The sequence below is a fragment of the Nesoenas mayeri genome, assembly GCF_963082525.1.
Source record: "Nesoenas mayeri genome assembly, chromosome: 2".
In the NCBI taxonomy this organism is placed as follows: Eukaryota; Metazoa; Chordata; class Aves; order Columbiformes; family Columbidae; genus Nesoenas; species Nesoenas mayeri.
Genome location: NC_137543.1, coordinates 104,320,242 through 104,342,044, shown reverse-complemented (window position 1 = coordinate 104,342,044; position 21,803 = coordinate 104,320,242). Strand labels below are relative to the sequence as shown.

General features: G+C 38.4%; 1 protein-coding gene across 1 annotated transcript in view; it reads left to right on the top strand.

The window, feature by feature from the left end:
* Positions 1 to 21,803, top strand: part of ADCY1 (adenylate cyclase 1) — a gene marked incomplete at both ends in the record, with an annotated part of 140,283 nt that overhangs the window by 28,799 nt on the left and 89,681 nt on the right. The window contains one exon of the mRNA XM_080339294.1: positions 12,065 to 12,214. Within this exon, the coding sequence (XP_080195420.1) occupies positions 12,065 to 12,214 (150 nt within the window). The remainder of the gene's footprint in view (positions 1 to 12,064; positions 12,215 to 21,803) is intronic.

Sequence of the window (21,803 nt, the reverse complement as noted above, 5' to 3'; positions counted from 1 at the left end):
GAGGAGAAGCAAGAATTTTACATATATTGGCCCATTTGGAAGCATGGTGGTGCTTTACAGACTTAGAAGAGTTATTTTGCCTACTGTGTTGCTGAAAAGCTGCTACTCGAGGTGAAACACAGTGGCTGCTTAACAGCTGGCAGATTCCTATAATCAGCTGAACCTACAGGCGTAATTTAGGCAGGCAAAAATGTAATTACTTGGTATATTTCCTACACTGAACTAATTACGCTCTGCCTTTCACTGGAAAATTGTCTCACTCAATGTCCCTTTGAGCACAGGTCCCTAAGGGTAGTGTTGTATATAGTTTATAGAATCTGAACACAATTACAAACATATATTAACATGTATAAAATTATTTAGAGTTCTTTCTAAAGCTTTAATCTCAGTTCTTGCCTCAGTTCTTGTGCTTAATTAATTCTGACTATATAAATTGAGCCTTTAGTTGTTCAGTATGAAAAGCTGCCTGTTTTGAAGAATATTTTTTAACATGTCTAAGCAAAGCAATATAGCACATGAAACACGCAAAGCTGGCAAATGTGATGCCCATCTACAAGAAGGGTTGGATAGTGTGGCCAGTAAGACTAAGGAAGTGATCAATCCCTTGCACTTGGCACTGGTGAGGCCCCATCTCAAATGCTGTATTCAGTTTTGGGCCCCTCACTATAGGAAAAACATTGAGGTGCCAGAGGGGGTTCAGAGAAGGGCAATGAGGCTGGTGAGGGGTCTGGAGCACACGTCTGACATTGAGCCACTGAGGGAACTGAGGCTGTTTAGCCTGGAGAAAAGGAGGCTGAGGGGAGACCTTATCGCTCTCTACAACCACCTGAAAGGAAGTTGGAGTGTGGAGGGTGTTGGTCTCTTCTGCTGAGTAGCAAGTGATAGGAAATGGCCTCAAGTTGTGCCAGGGAAGGTTCAGATTGGATATTAGGAAAAAAATTCTTCATGGAAAGGGTTGCGAAGCAGTGGAGGAGGCTGCCCATGGAAGTGGTGGAGACACCATCCCAGGAGGTATTTAAAAGGTCTATAGATGAGGCTCCTAGGGACATGTTTTGGTGGTAGATTTAGGTTATGGTTGGACTAGGTGATCTTGAGTGTTTCTTCCAACCAAAATGATTCTATGATTCTATCTTTACCACATATTTCATTTTTAATTCCTTTCTTATAGACTTGTATTTTCCAGGATTGTTTCTAACATAATCATGTAATGATTTAGAAACTACTTATTTCAGAAGACTACTATTATCAGGAGGTATTAGAAAATATTTAAATCATTTACAAGTTATTGACTGAATAGGTGATTTGTAATCTAATCTTTCTGCAGGTAAGCAAATCTTTGCCATGGATTTATTAATCTGCCAGACTTGTGTATATTGTCACTTGCTAATATACATATTGTATAATCAACAGTGCTATATTTGCTTTTATTATGAGCCCCTTTTATACACTTTTAAGATTAGCATGATTCAGCACATATCTTTATGTTGTCAGGGCCATCTTTTCCTGTACCTGTGCAGTCTTTATGATACAAACCCTTTGAGACTTATGGGATAGTGGGTTGTTTAAAAAAAGTAATCTCTATTTTTTGCTGCATTGGGGGAAAAAAAAGAAAAAGCCTCAATCTCTTGTCTGTATTCAGGTAATGCGTCTTGTGCCTTTAAGAACAGAGACTTCAGTGGAAAGTAGGCTAACTATTGTTTGGTCCACCAGACCAAGCTGGAGCTGATCCACATTAACCTCTCCCAGAATGCACATACTGTGTGTAGCTTTAGCACCATCTCTTTCCAGCTGCAAGTCCACACCTGTCAGGCATTTTTCTTGTTGTTTGAGATGTAGTCAAATGCAGTCCTTGATTTATCTTGCATCTTAAAGAAAATACAGAGCCTGCGTCAGAAGCAAGCAAAAATGCAGGAGCACTGAAGAGTACATGTCCTGTTCCATACTTGTTATTGCTTTGTTTCTTTGTGCAAAGAAAAAAAAAAAGAAAAGGAAAAAAAAAAAGTGTAGTCAGCAAAACCTTAAGAGAGAATTTGTTAAGAAAGATGTAATATGACATAATATGACATATTACAGTAGTTGCAATTGACTCTTATTATGTTTTTACCAGTGAACAGCTTGCTTTGGGGCCTAACGTACTGTCTCCTCTGTCTCGTTTGTTTTGAGGCAGAATAAGAAATTACAAAAGTTTTCCGCTGTAATTTTCATGATTCTCCATAACTCATTTAAATCCCACTCTTGTCTTTTTCAGGGCATAAAATTCTGCTGTTTGCAATCTCTTATAATATGTAAGTGGAAATAGCACTATTTCTCTTAGCATTGCATATTCTTAATTTGATGGACAGCCTTAAGCTAATGAGAACTGACAAGGTATTCAAAGCAGAAAAATGACCTACCAGATGGTTTCTAGGAAGGAGGACTTTCATCATTTAAATGAAAGTTGGGATGAGTTTCTGAGTGTTTTGGTAGCTGTAGGAGCAAAAAAACCCCAGGAAGCTACCTCATTCGCAATTCAAAGAATAGCAGTTCATGATCCTTACCTGTCATCTCTTTCATCCAAATAAAAAAAAAACCTTTCAAAAACCTTGCATACCTCCCTCTAATGAGATAGAACAAAATGTGACATTGGGGAAAAAAAAAAAAAAAAAGAAAAAAGCATTAGCACAGTCTTCAAAATTGTGAAAAATTTTATCTAAATTTGGCATCATATCTGTAATTCTAGCTGCCTTATTAGTTTCTCTTTTCTGCTCAGAGTAAGCATGTTTCAGTTCCACTTTTTATAATTATTTTCCTTCTTTCTTTTTTTTTAAATTTTCCCTTTACCCTCAATTATTCTTCCTCTTTCAAAACCACACTTCATTTATGTTCTGTTGTCTCTTACACACCTCCAGGTTAATGATTTAATAGTTTGATATATTTCTACAGTTCAACTCTCTTTTTAAATGCTTGACATTCACAATATTGTGACTTTTTTTACAAAATCTTTTCTTTTTTTGCATTCAAATGATGTTACATTAAAACAGAAACAGAAAACCTACACACAAGATCATATAACACAAGAAGTTGTTAGTCATGTGCTCTCATATGTCTTTAAAAGTATCCTGTTGCTCATAAAATCAGCATATTGTTCTTTCTAAGGTCCTGATCCAGCAATGAGGTTTGTATGAATCAGTTTGGAACACTAGCCAAATTCCCAACTACAGAATCACGCTTCCATTTTTTTTTAGCACACTCAGACTATTTTTAATCAGACAGCGTAGAGATTCTAACAACAAAGTTGATTTTTAGGATCACTTAACTGAAAATGAATAGAGTTTGGTCCTTTGGTCCTAAATCTTCAGAATTTCTTTGTCTTCTTTTGAAATAATTGACTGATTAATTCAATTGTCAAATAGAATTATTAAGCAGAGGTGTATCCCCTTGTTTTCCTAGTAAGTCTCTCAAGTACTACTATGACTGGAAATATTTTTTTCAATCTTCCATCCATTTCTTGATTGATCAATTGCTTAGTTACATACTGTATAGCTGGTTTCTCTATGCAAAAATAATTTTCAAAGTTGAACAAGAAAATGGCTATCATTCTCTATCTCTTCTGCTTAAATTGTTCCTTTCAAGTTTGACAGTATGAAAGCTCTCAAGTGCCAACACTGACAGAAGATGCCACAGCTTAAATGACCCTGCAGAACGAAAATCTTATTATCTGCAGTGACAGCTCTTGCAAGTTGTAAAGCACAATAGGAGAAAAGTAAATGGGGTCTGTGTAATAGAACATAGTTTCCTCAAGGCAAACACTTTCATCTTTTCAAGACATTTGACCAGAAGTGACATCATGCACCAACTGCTTCAAATATGTGCATGGAGAGGAAAAAAGAGTAAAGAGATATAAGAGGACATTCGTCAGGTCTAGCAGGCAATCCTTCTGGTGGAGAGGGAAATGGGCTGAGATCACTCTAGTCCTAATGCAGTCATGTTTTCATTTAGCAGTACACTGGCAGCCAGAGCACTTTTTCCTCTCCTTATCTCCATCTGCCTTCATTCATCTGGAAAGAGACCAAGCGCTTCACAGTTTAGTAATTGGATATAGTTTGCAGGTGACTTGCTAGAAGACTTCTGTATATTTCTTAACATTGTTGGGGCAGACTCTTTTTAGTGGCATAAAATAAATATGAGGCCCCATGCTCAATATGAAAAATGTGTACCTGACACTGCTTGCATCACCAAAAATAAATTGAATTTGCTATATAGAAATTTAAGTAATGCATTTCAGCATGATTTCCTAATAGTGAGTTCACTACAGTGTAATATTTGGACAGTTGCTTGAGCTGTTTTTTATTTTTTCAGCTGCTATATGCCTGTGATTGTACCTAACTGACATACACTGACTTGGGAACCTGGTTGTATCCATGTCTGTCTCCCATATCTTGAGAAAGTCCCCTGAAGCTAAATTTAAAAAAGGCATTTAGAGGTTTTAAGGATGGGTGCTGGATTTCCTAGGTTTTATGCACCCAGCCTTCCAGGAGGAAAATTCAAGAAGTGGCCTGTGTACAGCACAGGAGAGTGCCATTTCAGTACCAAATAGATGGTGCAGTGTCTGTGCAGCATGTAAAATAAGCCCTGGGGATAGTACTTTGTCCCCAGCAGCAGTTCCTAGCCTTGACAAGACCTAGCTTGAACCTTTGGAGAACAGAGCTGGGACTTGGGAAGACCCATGCATTGTCAGCAGCTCCATCACTGGCTGACCCAATGAGCCCTCCGCCCTGGCGCTCTTTATTGGCAAAGCTTTATAGAGCACTTTTGAGTTTTTACAGAAAACACTTTGACAACTGAAGCTGACGAGTAAGAGGTCCTCAGGGAAAAGCTGAAATTGTGTGCCTGCTGCCAGAATGTGCAGGAGCTCAGAGCATAGCTATCAGTCTTCAGTAAGCCAGGTCCCATAAGAGGCACATTGTGGACTATGTTTTATGGATATGACCAAATCATGCCACAGGACCATGAGACAACAGTTAGTTCACTTGACTGATGGCTCACAGTGGGCTGCAAAAGGAGGCTGTCCCTCTTTGACTGGGCAATCTTCCTCCTGGGTTGTTACAGGAGCAATCTGAAAACCTGTCGCCCCTTGCTGAACTGAAGCCAGGGCCTCATTCTGTGTCTCTGTAGTCTGAGAGCTGTAAACTAGATAGGAAACACTAACTGTCTACAGCAGCCAGGCACAAGACGAGGGCTGCTACATGTTATTTCTCAGTCATGTACAGGATTCAAATGAAGAAAAATTGCATTTAAGATCTGAAGATCCTGTCACGTAGCAACTGTAGTCCCACCAAAACTTTCAAACTATCTTGGATAGTATATCCCCACAAGTCTTTATGTATTTAATTACTGCAGCTTTAAAAATAAAATGTATTAAGATGTTCAGATGGGTTCTAGTGGGGGAACAAGTACTGGCAAGGAACCATGTGTTGCATACAGCAAACGCAGACAGATTTTGGACAAGAGATTACTGTACTACTCTCTAATTGCACAACATGTCATTATACTAACTAATAGGAAAAGGAGAGAAAGCTGCATTTTTTTGCTTGATATAGAACATCTTCAAGGGCTGATCACCTGGACTCTGTCAAGCAAGTAAATAACATGCACAAATAAATAAAACTATTGGCCAGTATTTCTATAGAAATTATTTCAAATAGCTTTGGCAAAATATTTTTGTGATAGATGCTTAGGAACAATTGCAATGTCCAAAAACCTCCAAACCATAACAACCCACCCCAAAAGCACAAAAGAACTGAGGTCTTATTTGTTTGATCGTGACTTACAATATACCATAAAAGAATGCAACAACTAAATCAGGAAAGACATGTGACGTTTGCCCATTTGCCTCTCTCAGCACAAAGAAATTAGTGGGGTGTGGCATGTAAGCCAGTGAATATTTTGACTTTTTACTGGGTAGCTCATTATGTTAGCTTTCCACAGATTGAAGTGACTGAGATTATATTAATACATTTAAGGTGTATGTTCTGCTGTGAACCTGTTACACAGTCTGGAGTGCACTACCATAATGTAACAGCAAAAGAAAGCAATATAATAGCTGAGATATCATCTCTCTCATATCTTATCTGAGAGGCATTCATAGCCTCTCATATAGTGAAAAACTGGAGATCAGCCAGTTCTCTTTTGTACCTAGACTTGACTGATTAGTATGGATGACTGGGAAACTGTACTTCTTCACATGCAATATTCTTCATATATTCTCTTCTGTCTGTGATAGCCTCAGCACTTCTGTTGGCTTTGGAAAGAGTTTGTTGCCTTGCACTAACGGTCCTCCCAGTGCATGTTTCCAAGTTAAAAGGACATGGCCTTTAAAGAAAGGTGCAACAAATGAACTTTTAACACTGAGGAGCTCAATGACTTTGTTTTTGTAGGGGGCATTTATTAGAAAGGTTTATGGCATGTATTTTAAATAGTGGCTATAAATTATGTCTTGTACTTTAGTCAAACGTATGCAAACAGAGAGAGAGACACAGAGTGTACTTCTGCAATTATACATTGTGCCTGTACATTTAAAAAAAACTAGCTGTGGTTAACAGACATAGCATCCTGGGTATCCTGAAAGTCTCTCTTCACTTGTATGGTTATAGACACTCCAGTGCTCCTGTATTTTCCTCAGCAGTGACATCTGCTCTCATTCAACGTGTTATCACTGAAATAATTAGTCACTAATTCCCTCTGAGAATATGCTGTAGATTCAGGAGGGATGCAAATGAAGACAAACATCACAGAGAATAGCACAGCAGAACAGTATTTTCTTAGTACGTGGCATAAACCAGTTAGGACAAAACTAACAAAATTAAAACAGGATATTTATTAAAAATGGGAATACGTTTATTTAATCTGGAGAAAATTAGTTCAGCTGCCTTCTCTAGTAGGATGATGTGTTTTCTGGGATGCAGTGAGGAACTAGGGAGAAGTTCTGCTCCTATGTTATGTCACTTGAAGCAAACAGAGGGAGCAGATACAGTAATTAAGTGTTCTCAAAAGGTTACAAAGTGAGTTGATAGAGTGAATTACTAAACTTGACAAAATCATGTCAGGATCAAGAGGCAATCATGCATTCTCTTTTATGTAGTCTTGTGCTGTAAATAAAACACTGCTTTAATGGTAACATTTTCCATAACAGGAAAAAGATAAATGATTTTTGTTTAAACTTTTAAAAGGTCTTCTTCATGATATCAATAATTTTCATGAACAGCACAGTCTTGCTTTCCTCTTCAAGAGTTTTAATGGTGGAAGCACTGACTCATTTTGGTAAGCTGCTCATGACACTCCTTAAAGGCATGCCTCACAATAGACATTCGTGTTTTACAAAAACACATTTCATTGCCATATCTCAAAGCATTTTGACAGAATGAGTAAATGTGACATTGTCTACATAACAGGAACAATAGTGGCACAGAAATTACTTGCAGTAAAATTCACTTAACAGGGAAAACCGGAAGTAGAATCCGACCCCTGCATAACTCTCATCTTAATGAGTTTTGTGAGGGTTAGGACATACAAGAACTGCATTGATCTTGTCTTTTCTTCAAATTTCAACCTTCACCTGGAAATGCCAGCCATTTTTCCTACGTGTTCCACTCTACTTCATGGGATATCGGGAGAACTCATGCTGCTGAGAACAAATAAAATATTGATATTAGCCACTAAATTATAACCCTTGGTGTGGTAGCTATTGAAATGCCTTCTCAGTCCCATTCATGTGACAAGTTTTAGAAATCACAATGAAGTTCTGAGGGAGTCTCCTGAAGTTTTCTGGGAATTTGTATTTCTCATTTAGTGTACTTCAGTTGAGTATTTCAATATCTATCAATATTAATGCCACTTTGTAGTCTTGGAGTGATCCAGAAGTCATTTGCATGTTTGCGAAATAGCCACATCTTCCTATGAGGCAATTTTGTGAGTCAAGCAGAAAGCTATTCCACAATGAAAATCAGCCTCAGGTTTGAATCATCTACTATGCAACTGTTTACCTGATAGCAGAGTTAGTGTGCTGAGTAAACAGAGGCGTCTCAACAGGAGCTTTCACCATTTGTTTGAGAAAACAAGTGCATGCCATGAGTGTACACATGAGGGTTCCTTCTTTGACGGTAAAAGAAGTGGAGAATAAATCCTATCTGGAATAGAGAGAAAAGTTTTGAGACACTCTTCAAAGAGCCTCTCAGCTAATCCCAAGGGACACTCAAAAAGTGGGAGATGATTCTGGGGAATTAAAAAAAAAAAAAAAGGAGATCTTTAATTGAACTCCACAAGCCCTGTGTATGCATGTGAATGTTACATGCTTCTTACCTCCAGAATTATTTGCTCACTCCCTGATGGGAGTTCCCTACCAAAACTAACTTGAGACGTGGGAACTTCAACGGATAAAAAATCAGGAGAGACAAAAATTTGGTTAAAATACCTGCTGGAGCTGCCAGTCCCTCTTCACTGACTAGGCAGCCCACAAGAACTAGCTCTCTGTGTTGGAAGTCTTCCTTTGGTAACACCCTCTAGAGCCAGCACAAGGAACTATGCCAGAGTTCATCCAGTGGCAGAAAGTCTACCCAACCAAAGACTAGAGAAACCTAAATCTCAGGATGTCGGTACGGAAGTGCAGCACATATGCTGAATGCACAATAAGATTCAGCGACAACTATAAATAAATTTTTAAAAAGTCTTTAATGACCCAGATTCCTTTTTGTTTTACTCTGTCTGACCTATAATCTCATTATGGAATGTGAGAGTAACAGTGTTTGAAAGAGGTTGCATCATAAAAATGTCTTTGAGACACTTTGTGTTGCATTAAGTAAATTGTTTCTTTGGTAGTACTGTAAATAGAAGGCAATGATGAAACCTGAAGAGCACTCTCTGCTACTAAGCAGTAGTATAGTGAATATTGTAGGAAGGATTTAAAATTTAATTCCTTGATATTTCAGCAGTTCTGAAGGCCTCAGTACATCTTCAATGATTCTTAGTTTTAACAGCAAGTCTCTCAACCTCTTACGGAGTTATGGCACATAATGTATGTTAAGTTATATATGTATGCCTGTGTGTATATATATAGTGTTACATATTTACATACTAAAATGAAAAGGACCAAGAAATGGCATGCATTTGAGAAACCTAAAGAGAGAGATGTATGTAGTTTGCAATTGGGAAAAAAACAGTAATTAAGCAGAAAATGGGTTGTGGAGGGAAGGAACTCATACCTCAGGAGACAATGTGCCCTACTTTCTTTTCTCACATTTTGAAATCTATGAATATTTTACTTGCTTTATCACTTTTCCTGATTCCCTGCAGGCCAGAGCTGACAGCTAAGCCTCTGTTTTATCTTAAACTGTTCAAAGCATGTCAGAAAATTACTTACCCTGCTGAGTCTGAAAGCAGCTGGATGATTGCAGGAACGCACTTACTGGTTACCCCCAGTCCAGGTGATCACCATCACTTGGGTGAAATCATAATGATAGTCCCAGAACAGCTGGCAAATTGTTACAATATACGGTCTTTTACTGTTTCCAGTTAAAGTCCAGAAACTGAGTTGACTTTTTTTTTTTTTTTTAATTCTCTCTGGAAGTAATTATTTATGTCTTGGGCCACTGTGATATCAACACATAAAGATAGTATTAGTTTTTCACCCTGCATAATTAGGAGCTGGTTTGTATATGGACACAGTCAAGTAGTTGCACTGTGTAACTGTCTTAACAGGTTATTCTGTGGGTTCTTTCTACTGCCTTTGAATATGGCCTTTACAAATCCTTTTGTATTTTTATTCCATTATACTTCTAAGAATTAGCTTTAAAATACACTGTTGTCTTGACATTGCAGCATGATAAAATGCAGGGATAAAGGTGAGTATGGCCACATTCATATCTCTAAACATAGGATTCTACTGGAATTTATACAGAAATTTTATTTTAGTAGGCTTTAACTTGCGCTGAAAATTTATATCCCTCAAACATTTCTCTGTGATAACACAAAATAAGGCAGTATAGGAATTGCACTCTTCATGCTCAGCCTATATCATGAAATAACATGCTTATGTACTGCTCATCTTCAATGTTTTACCATCTACAGACCTGAGAAATGACATGTAAGTAACTGGTATATGAGATCCTCAGGTTGAAATTAATCTGACTGATGACACCTGAACCCACATTTTACAGTTCTCAACAGGAAGCCATAACACCATTCTTCACTAGTGTTAGCTCCTGTGAGATAACTCTTTCTTTTTCAATATCTGAGGAGAAAGAAAATGCTAACACTGGGCACAGCTCCCTTTATTATCACAGGGTATCTTTTGATTTTGTGCTGGTGAAAATGTTTGCAGGGAAATTGTTGTTGATGTCCTGTTAAGTAGTATGAACCAGGTATGAAGGTAAAAGAGGAGCTGTGAATCCGTGAAGGTCAGGAGAACCCACCCAAAATGAATCTTTCAATTCTCCCCACTATACTGAGATCATAGGAAGTGGAGATGTATACTGCTATTAGTTATACACGTCAGAAGCTTTCTTCTTGATTTTGTAGGGTGAAACATTTCCCAAAGTTTCTCCAAAATCAGCAAGGAGTTTCTGGATGTAATTTTGGATCTTTACTTACTATATTGGCTGGATTTAAGCCTTCAGCACTAGTCCTGTTAGTCAGTGAACATTCTCTACAATGATGTCAATGGTTCTATTTTTCTTAAAACTTTATTGTGTTTTTGGCACAGCTGGACTCACTATGCAGTGCTAACAATGGCAGTGGTCTCCAATTTACAGTAGCAGATCACAGAATAGTAGAGATGTGCTAGCTTGAAATGTATACCTTGAATTAAGAAATAAATGTCAGGTATATGGTATTTATGAACTATTTTAGGTGAACAGGAATTGTACTTGAATTATATTACTTGCTGTAATGCCTTTCTTTGCTCTTATTATACCCAGTCATGGCCAATTCATGTGCCAGCTGATTTCTCAAATATTGGAATTTGTGAGTTCCATGAACCCTTATCATGATGCTGTGGTAGTAACTAGAGTAAATATGGAGAATGAGACTTAAAATGTATGGGGTAAATAGGTCTTATTGCCTCCTTTCTAATCAACTACTGCATTGCATTGCATTGCAGAATTTGCCATCTGAAGACAGGTTACAGACATTAGAGATGCGGTGAGAAACTTGGGCAGTATTGTCTTAGGGAGGTTGTATGCAAGCCACTGTTGAATTATTTAGGTTAGTTAACAACTTTATCACATACTGTAAAAACCCAGAAGGGTAATTGGGTCATTTCTGTCTCCATCAAAGCACTGTTCATAGAAGTCATTCCAAAGTAATTAATTGTTCCTGTTTATATTATTGTGATGAGGCTTGGTTTGTGCCAAGGGCCATCAATTGAAAGCACTCAGCACCTTCTGAGAGGTCTGCTACAGGATAGCATCAACAATATTTTGGATGATTTCTCAAAAAATACAGTGTGGTTGCTAACAGTATAGACATGGGAAGCAAAGCAGATTTTCCAAGTGCAAATTGCACATTATGGAAGCTTGGGGTACCCAAGCATACATTTTGATTTAGTCACAGATTTTGTCAATGCCTTGCATCTCAACTATAAAGAAAGGGACAGTAGTCTCCCTGCTTTGCAAAGGCATAGTAAAATAATTTTAGTCTTCTGGGCATCTTGCAATAGAACAAATGCTGAAGATACTGCTTTCTTTATTAGATTGACAGATATGCCAATGGGCTGATGAAAGAACCTATGCTAAATAAAAGTGATAAGCTACAGATCATCATAAGAGAAATTAACTTCAGAAGACGCAAAGTTGTGTATTTTGCAGTTTTGCTTGCCTGGACTTGTGGTAGCTGCTATAATTGTTTCGCTGCAGCTGGGTTGTGGGAAGGGATATCTGTGACATGGCTAGCAAGGCAGAATTTTTAAAGATGGTGCACTTTTAAATTATTTTCTTTTTTTTCCTTTTTTTTTGTTTTAAATTTTGCTGACCAGAAATGTAACATAAAAATCTGTGTTTTAAAATATTCATTTACTTTTCTTTCTTTCTTACAGCTTGTGGCCAATGCAATCCTTTTTGTCAGTGTAAATTTGTATGGGGTCTTTGTGAGGATTTTGACAGAAAGGGCTCAGAGGAAGGCATTCCTTCAGGCCAGGAACTGCATTGAGGACAGGCTGAGGCTGGAGGATGAAAATGAAAAACAGGTCAGTTTCTAAGCCTTATTTCTTTTTCTCTGTTTCTTCTGAGATGACTGTAGCTATGTGAACTACAAGTCAGGACGTTGCTGCTGAGTGCATGATAGGGTATGTGTGTGTTTCCATGGTGAAGGAAGGGTGCTGCTTCCCCCTGCCTGCTTCAGCTTTTCCTCCCCAGTGCAAACACACTCTTCACTCTTCATCTGCATCACACACAGGAGGTGCAGGCTAATCCCACAGCTGCTGTCGGCTCCAGTACCACGGGGGGTTGCATTTTAGGGCTGAGGCAAAGATAACATTCTATTGCAACTTAAGATGCTGTTGTTTGGTTGTGGGTTTTTTTATTTGTTTGTTTGTTTGTTTTCAGCATGGATGTTTTTAGGTGGGTGTTATGCTGTAAATACTTCTCGTCTGGCTGTGTGTGCTATAACCTGTTTGCATTCATGAGACCTATAAACACAAGTAAACGTTTTGAGGAGAGAGGGCTGCACTGATATACATCAATAACTGTGATAACAACCTATTCCTTTTTTCAAAAGCCACCTTAGTAGTTTGATGGTTTATTTCACACAGTTTTATCAAGCAATCTTCCAAGCAGATTTGGAAGCAATCAAAAAAATGCTATATTTTGGAGCTTGGTGTTGTTATTCACAGATCTGAATCTTAAACCTAATAAGGTCTGTTCATCAGTAAGGTTTGGATGAGATTTTTCTTTCTGTCTAGGTGATAGCAGTGGACCACACTGGAATCCATTAGATACAACTCCATTGACCTCTGTGGAACGATGGTAACTTATGCTGATAAAAGACTTCAGCGGTATTCAAACCTTGCGATACAAGATGTCAGAGTCCTTAAAGCTTGTATACCTCATACACTTTTGCTTCCCTTCACTTGCATTTTCTCTAGCAAGTCTGTTCCTATGCATGAAATAATGCGAGTCATTAAGTATTTTCTGTTCACTGACTGAATGCATTTTTATGATCTGAACGTACTCTATAATAAGTAGACATTTTCTTTGAACAACTGCATTTTTCTGTTCACTGTGTAAAAATGGTATTAGGATCAAAGCCCTTAGGTTTGAGTCTGGTCTTTTGTAATCCAAAGCTGCAGATTTTCAAAGGCATAAATGTGCCAGCAGTGAATTTCCACAGGACTTAGGCAACTCTGCCATTTGTGCCTTTGAAAACCCACTTCTAGGATCCAACATTAAAATAATATTGATTATTGTGCTTCTCTAGTTAGCACATTAGCAATCTATCTTGTTTTATATTTTATCCGTGCATATAGAAACACAAGAAAGCAAAAACATTATCTATAAGTACCATTACTGTTGATAGTATACCTAGAGAATCCTGCAAATGTTTTTCCAATGCAGTATACAGGTCAGTGAAGAGAAGACAATTTTCTCCTACACTTATGAAATTAACCTTATGCAACACGGTGTAAAACTGAATACATGTGTGAAATACACTAATTAACTGTCAAAAGTACCACAAAATACTTTATATGACAGCTCTCACACTGTATTAGAACACCTCTAAAATCATCGTAACAATAAAGATGTGATTACAGGCTACAAAATTATTCTGCAGTTGCTGTGGCATAACTTAGCCCAAGTTTCCAGCTGGCAACACTCAAAAGTGTTTGAGAGCAAAAGCGATGTTGCTGACCTAGTTCAGTTTCTGTGTTCATTCATGTATTTTTGTTCTTTGAAGTACCGACATTACATGATAAAAAGGAATGATTTTTTTGGTTAGATTTTCATGTCTTATTCAAATGCTTTGGCCTAAATACCATAGACCTTTTACACTGACAATTGTAATCCAAAACGTGAACACCTTTCCATGGTATTTCTGTGCAAGTCTCTAATGGAAAAGGAAAGAACATGGTCTTGGCTTTTGAACATAAACAGCCTTCTGGAGTTAAAGTGTTGACTCTGTGACACAGATACTACTGCTGAAAACATAACTGAGGTTTCTTCCTCTGTGTCCTACTTACAGCAATTCTCCTTATATGGGATGCATTTGTAGTAAAAGCACCATGTGATGATTTTGATAAATCAATTTCTATGAGCTTGAGCAAAGATCTCATGTAGCATTTTTGGAGTTATCATGTAGGAGTTTGCAAGGAGGCTTTGGAGGCGTTGCTGGGGAGAAGGGGAGCAGATGGACTCTTTTAAACTTAAGTTTGATGTTCATCCTGTTACCTGTTCTCTTTGGTCACAACAAATAACTGGCCTCAATGGTGGCTTCATACTTTTGTTACATTGCTGAATGTTAGACTGCAGTTCCAGAGTAACACCAGGAGTGAAGGCCAAGAACCAAATGAGTTTTAGACCATGAGCAAATAATAATAATAATTCACCTGGGATAAGGTTTTTCATTGTCTATAAATCTCAGCATGAAGACGATCCTTTTCAGAACAGGCAGTTAAGAATAAATATTGTGAGGTGGAACCTGTTCCCTGGAACTCCATTTGTTCTGTTCCTGCTCCTTCAGAGCACCTGAGCCCTTCCCCTCTACTCCCACTGCACACTTTCTCTGTGTCCACTTCATGCAAGGCATTGTCACCCTGCTCCCTGGAGGACTCCCAGCATTAGATGTCTCTACCGATTCTGCGAGTGGCCTCCAGGCAGTGCTTCACCCCTTCCCAAGTGAGTGAGAAAGGAGTGAGCAGGAATGGGGAATGAGGGATGCGTTCAGCATAGAGAAAGAAGTAATCTGCTGCTGACTGAGGCTGCTTGCCATCTGATTCAAAGGAGAAACCAGAAAGGAAGTTGTAGATCACCACTTATTAATTCCCAGCGTGGCAACTCTTGAAGTGGTGCGATGCTCCAAGGAAATGGTAGCATTGCAATTCTGAGGCTATCTGAAATTGAAGTACAACTGGACCACTGTGTTTACAGGCCTGTAGACTACCATCTTCCATTTTTCTAGTCTCTCTTTCAGTGTCTGTATAGGTTTGTCCTCACCACAGTTTTGTGATGGTTAATTTGACTTTAATTATACACTCTGTGAAACATGACTTCGTTTTATTTGTCATAGGCTTACTGTCTAATGACTTGATTGGGTGCTCTCCAGCTCTTATTTTGTGATAAATTATGAGTAGTCATTCTACAGTAACCTCCTCCATGCCATTCACGATACTGTAGACTTCTCTCATAGCCCTGCTCAGCTCCCTGTCCAAACTAAAGAATTGTAGCCTGTTTAGTCTCCAATGTATGGAAGCTATTTCCTACCCCAATCTTGCCAACTTTGTAATGAATCTTACTCATCTCCTTCCCCCTCCACAACAATACGAATATTTTTATGCATATTCATGAATTGGATTTGGAGATAAACTTTATAATTTCCATCGCTGCACTTGCTGCAGCATAGGCTGATGTGAAAAGTGCATGTTGTTTTTGTACGAGGAAAGCTGGAAAAATGTTTGACATCATTCAAACCTCCAAAGCCCACAAAGACAGCTTAGATATCATCACTGGGTCTTAATTGCATAAGTACCTGCAAATATGGTTGCAAAATAAAGACCATCTTTCAAGCAACTTCTTATACCTTTCCTTAACTTCTAAGTGTTACTTTTATACTTGCTTACAATTAGAACATGATGGTGGAAAAACAACAGGAGAACAGCGAAGTCTCCAGAATGGGGGGTTGCCTATCTTAAAAACTATTTATGAATTCACATTTAGCCTTTCAAACCACTGGGACTGGAGAAATGTATTCAGTGGTGGCATCTGTCTTTCATGAAATAGTTATGTACTCCACCACCATGCATGAAATTTAAGTTCATTGCAGGCTTCAACATAAGAAGCTGAAGGAAGCACTAAAAACTACAGGGAGTTAGGAAGCACTGGGCTGAGGCAGCCAGCTCTGTGCTTCAGGGTTGGAAGCACAGCATTCCAGCTAGTCTGATTGGTTTTGCTGTGAGGTAAGACTGTTCCCTTTACTAGTACACCATGCTAGTGGAGTAATGATGGTTCTGGGAGACAGCCTAGCACCTTGCTGTTGCTCTTCAGTGCTTCAATAGATGTTCACCAGGTCATTTGAAGCTAACTAAATTGTCTTTATGCAATGCTAAATCATGCAAACAAATGTCTGTGTGTATATGTCTATGCATTCCAAGTGTCTGCTTCATTCTAGGGCAATATCCTTAATATTGCGTATAGTAACTGGGACATCTCAGAGTCAGAGATTTGATTAATACCTATTCATGGAAAATGAACCAGCCTCAATAGAAGATACCATGAGTCTCAGTGCAGAATACTCTGAACTGCCACTTAGGGTGTTTTAGATTCAAATTCCCTGCTGAGTTCAGATTCCCCTTCAAAACAATCTTGATATTACACAGAGAAGAAAATATGAAATTTATCATTAAAACACTGGACCTGTGTCTGTAATCATTGATACTGGCTATATGCATCAGCAAATTGCCCTGCAGCAAACATTTCATCTGGATCATGTGTGGGCACAAAAAAATGTTCTTGTAAAATTACCTAGTGTGCAACAGGGAGGTGATCCTGAGTGTACACAAATTGCAGGGTGAGAGGTGATACCTGATCCTCTGCAAAAGCTAGCCAGAGCAATCTTTGAAAAATTTAGGTGGACTAATTTTAGGTAACAGGTTGAGCCTGTACCACATTAGCACTGTGTTCTGTTAGGAGGATGCTTAAAATTGAATTTATTTTGTCATCAAACCACATCTTACACAGGAAAGTCCACCTTCAAAAATCTATCTGTTCTTTTCTAGGATAGGGAAAAGAGAAAATAAGGAATGTTGCAATTCCAGGCTCTCAGTTTGAACTGCTCGGCTTCATGCCCACTCATGCAGGCTGGCCAGCAATACTTCTTAGCCAAATAACCGCAGCAGCAGTGATGGGAACTTGTCCTACTCTGTGCTTTGTTTGCAACCTTTGGCTGCTTAGATCCTTACACAGAGCTGGGATGAACCTATGTGGCAACCTTGGTCTGTCTTCCACCTTTCTCAAGTAAAAAGAGTTGTGAAGAGGCACATTTCTCTGTCCCTCACAGTACTAATTGCCCAGAAGCTTTCCACTGACTAGCATCAGGTAGTTCCCAGTCCTGCAATAGTCATGCACATGTCTATCCTTGATACAGCAAATAATAAATCTGAGGGCTACTGAGGTTAAATGTGAACCTTCAGGTGGAAGGCTTCAGCTTCAACCTGGAGTCATTAGGAACTGCTTGTTACCGCTTGCAAGGTGGGGTTGCAATAAATGTGTTCTAGTTTTACAGCTCTGTTTCACCTCTTTTTATGCAGAACAACAATGTCATCTGAATGCAGTTGGTGCCAGAAGCTGCATTGTTTGGGATACCATTGCTGTTCTTCTTACCTAACTTTGACCAAGTGAAAGTGAAACTTGTGGTCTAACTTTTTAACATATAGGTAGTAATCCTCAGTAGTAATAGACACGAACAAGGGTAGTTAATCCCTTCTATCCTTGCTGATGATGAGATGAGGTTTTATCCTGGGAGTGGTATCAGGTAGACACATAAGCTTAGGGCTACACAGCTGAATGGTAAGAGAGAGTTGTCTTGCAACTGGACTTGAAATGGCAAACTGTATAAACTCAGTAACACACAAGAAAAAACATATTCTTCTAAATCATACAAAGTACATGTATTTTAATTTCCTTGTAATTGTGTTACTCTACCCAAGTATTTTATTTGCAAAATGTAGCATATGATATTATAGAAAAATCAATAAAACCCTTTAAAAAGACACAATTGTAACAGCAGGCCAGATGAGTACTTTAACAACTTGCTTTAACTTTATTTCACTCCCTGAAAGCTTCCTGATGTTACTATGTCAATTAGATCAGTCATCAACCATTTCATTTTTGGACACAAGGTTTGAAATATGGCAACTGAACAGATTTCTAAGGAAGAAATTAGGGCATGTGAATTTTTCTTTTTAGTATAAGTCTATGTAGTCATTCATACTAGGGGGATTCCTTGGACTGCTGTTTGTTGCAGTTTGTTTTTTCTCATATATTTATGTGTGACATATATTCATGCCACCTATGTTAAGCTCTTCTATGTTGTAGTGGATGCTGGCTTACACTGAGTAGAGTAGACAAACATAAATAGATAAGTTAAAAGCTAGTTGTATCATTCTAAACCATGTTAATACTTTGGCTATTAGGAGTTTTGAAATAAATATTGGGAAATGTCAAATATGCTGGAGGTGTTTAACTCTGAACTTTTCAGTTTATTTTTCCTGCTTGCTCTGTGTATTGTCTCTTAGAGAGAATGGAGGAGGAGGGAAAAATAAGAGAACACAAACCTGTCATTAGATGATTAAAAATACACTACCATACATCTATAACAGATAACATCATGGATAACAATTGCTAAGGTAAATTGTCATTGGTAACAACTCTGGCTGTAGTGCATCAGATCCTCAAGTTAAATAGTAAGAAAGATACTTCAAAAGCACTTTCTTATGACTGATTTCTAAATTTAGATAAATATCCATGACAGCAGTGCTATGTGGACACTCATGCAATGCTTTTATGTATTTTAGTAGGATGTCATGGTATAAAGTAATGCAACCTCAGGACTGATTCCTGATGTTCTTCTCGCAGCAGAGGGAATTCATAAGGAGCTTTAAAATGTCATTAGGAAAGTTTCCTTACATGTGTTTTTATTGTTATCCACAGAATTGTTTTAACTTCTAGAAGTGTCTTAACTGTAACAAAAAGATGGCTAATGCTTTAACACAAGCCTGACACAACTTTTGCCGTGCCACTCTTTAAATGCAAATGGTGCTTCTACCGTAGACCAGCACCTGTGCCACATAGGTGCTTCACATTACAGCAGCTGGTGTAGCCACACATGCAGTTTGCCAAGTGGTTTCTGAGTTGCTATGTTACTGCTTAAGCACAGATTATCTCCATGAACAGGGTACTGAGGAGAGCACTTTGCTTTCATTCCAGTGTTGGACAGTATACACTGTTTGCACACACATAGTTTCATAGATGTATTTCCTGTTTCTTTTGGTCAATCTTCTGTGAAGGAAAAGAATTAGACCACATCCTGTTAACTGGAAAAAAAATACATTCTAAGGTAATTTTTTTTCAGGTCTGCCATTCTAGAATGAACTTCCATTTGTCACATAATTTAGATTATTACCAAAGTTTCTGTTCCTCATTACCTCTTCAATATAAACTGATTTTATGTGGAGTTTAGCTTCCCTTCAGGTACATTTGATTAGGAGTTTCCCAGTTTGACAAGGTAATAATGGACTAAATCTGAAACACTCTTGTCAATTCAAGTGAGTGCATACACTAATTGCTTCCTTAGCATGTTCATGGCTGGTCCTCATTTTTTTCCTCTTCGGAAGATAATGTGATTTTCTGGTGGTGGGTTAGGCTCACTTCCCTGCTCTGTGAAGACAAAATGAGGATGAGCAGCAAAGGATAAAAGCTTTTAGAATTTTCTAATCTAGATTAGAAAAATGGTGGATTTTTCAAAGCAAAGTATTTTATCTTAGTGCCTGGAGATTTTGGTGTCTATTCCGTTTTACTGGTTTTTGCTATAATTTGCTTTCATATTGCTATACCAAAGGCATCTGTGGTTTTTGAAAAAAAAAATGGTAACTGCTTACCACTTAGTATGTCTTAGGTTCTAAAAGTATTGCTTTTGATTTGAGGTTCCTTTTTCTTTAAAATCCTTAGTCTGCTTACATCCACTTCTAAGCTCATGTTTCTATCACTAGCAATCAAAAGCTTTATATTTACTGAAGAGTTCTTGCTTGTTCCACTGCCAGCAAAAATCTGTAATAAGAAATGGCATGTATTAATACTGAGTGGCTAGTGCAGCTTTAAATATGTGCTGTGTCAGACAGTAAGAATGTTGTAAAGCACCGGTGCTAGCACAGTAGTGTGACCTTAAGATTCCTCTGGTTCTTCCTCCATTCTGGACCCTCAGCTGCACAGAGTGTCTGCTCCAGTAGCGAGGAAAGAAGACTGGAGATGTCTGTGGCCTTTCTCCACCCTCTCCTCTATGCTGACCCCATTTCCTAGCAAGGTGCCAGAGCAGACCACAGAAAGTTTGCTACGTATCTGTGTGGAGCTGGTGAAGATATATGGATTTTTGGAGAAGGAGTGGGGTGAGGAAGAAAGTCATATCTCATGGGGCAGAGGAAAAGCACAGAGGGCCACAGTCCCAGTATCATCTTGAGCTGGAACATGTAGTGTGTTCAAGAAAAGTCCCACTAGCTGGGGACTGGAAGATTAGTGAGGGCAGAAGAGGGGTATGTGTCAGCCTTATTGAAGGTTGAGCTCTGTGACTTCCACTTCCCGAGGAATACATACATGCTAGCCCAAGTATACAGTGTTACATTGATGGAACAAACCAGACATAGCTGTGGACTGGAAAGACGTGAATGTATAACTCTAGAGCAAACTTAGTACAGCAGGGTTAAGCCAGTGAAGCTCTATCTGCTCTTCCATTTTCCCCGGAAGGAAGTAGTGTTGGTGAAGCTGATGCTGCCTGTGATCCCATCTTTCTAGCATCTTCAGAAGAAAAGAAGAGAGTGAGGTACAATGATGGAATTGTTATCCTAGTCCTGTTCGGGGTGGAACAGATCCCTCTGTGCGGCGCTTCAGCCTCCAGCAAGCCTGAGCTCACATGTCTTGGCTGCAGGCCTGCCTATGAATTGCAATAACACTTCTGTGTTTCCTCTGATCAACATTGGCAGATGATTGGTAGTCTTTCTGATCATTTTTAAGGATGCTCTTTACTTAAATCACAAAAGTGTTTTCATAAAGAGATTAAATTTTTGAACATTGTGCTTTAAGTATGTCTTTTTGTTTTTAACATATGTACTCAAAACATATGCATGCTGTCAGTGCTACTGTGAGGTGATCATTTCATTGAAAGCTGAAACCTGGTCTTCCTTACTCTGCAATAGAAGGGGCAAATCATCTTCTTTCTATGTGGGAAGATTTAGAATTATATGCTCAGTGGCTGCTCTGTGCCAAAAAAAAGTTTCATCTTCATTGATATACCATTAATTAAAATCCTACTGGAGCTTGATAGAAACAAGGGCAGTTATTAAACTAACAATAAATATGAGAAAATTTGAAAACTCCCATTTGATTTTTGTTTGTTTGTTTGTTTTGTTTTGTTTTGTTTTCCTAGTAGATCGCCCCACTGGTGAGTAAGCTGGTCGTACACAAAAATTTGGGAGGAGACACAGCTGGGACAGTTGACCCCAACGGACCAAAGGGATATTCTTTACCATATGATTTCATGCTCAGCATATAAAGCTAGGGGAAGAAGAAGGAAGGAGGGGCTAAACCACACATCTGATTATATCTGTATAGCTACTTGCCTGCAGTATCAGCACCATAGTGAGGCAAATAAAGATGACTTAAGTATAAAGGCACTGGTTGGTTTTGTGAATTTAGCTTCCTACTCAAGTTCACTTCTAGTAGGAAGATTTCCATTAACTGAAAGAATTATCATGCATTTCTTGTTAAGTTTTATGCAATGGTTTTGTGGATACATTTAATTTTAACCATAGAAATATGTCAAATAGGTCTGGTACCCATCTGTTAACTCATCCTGAA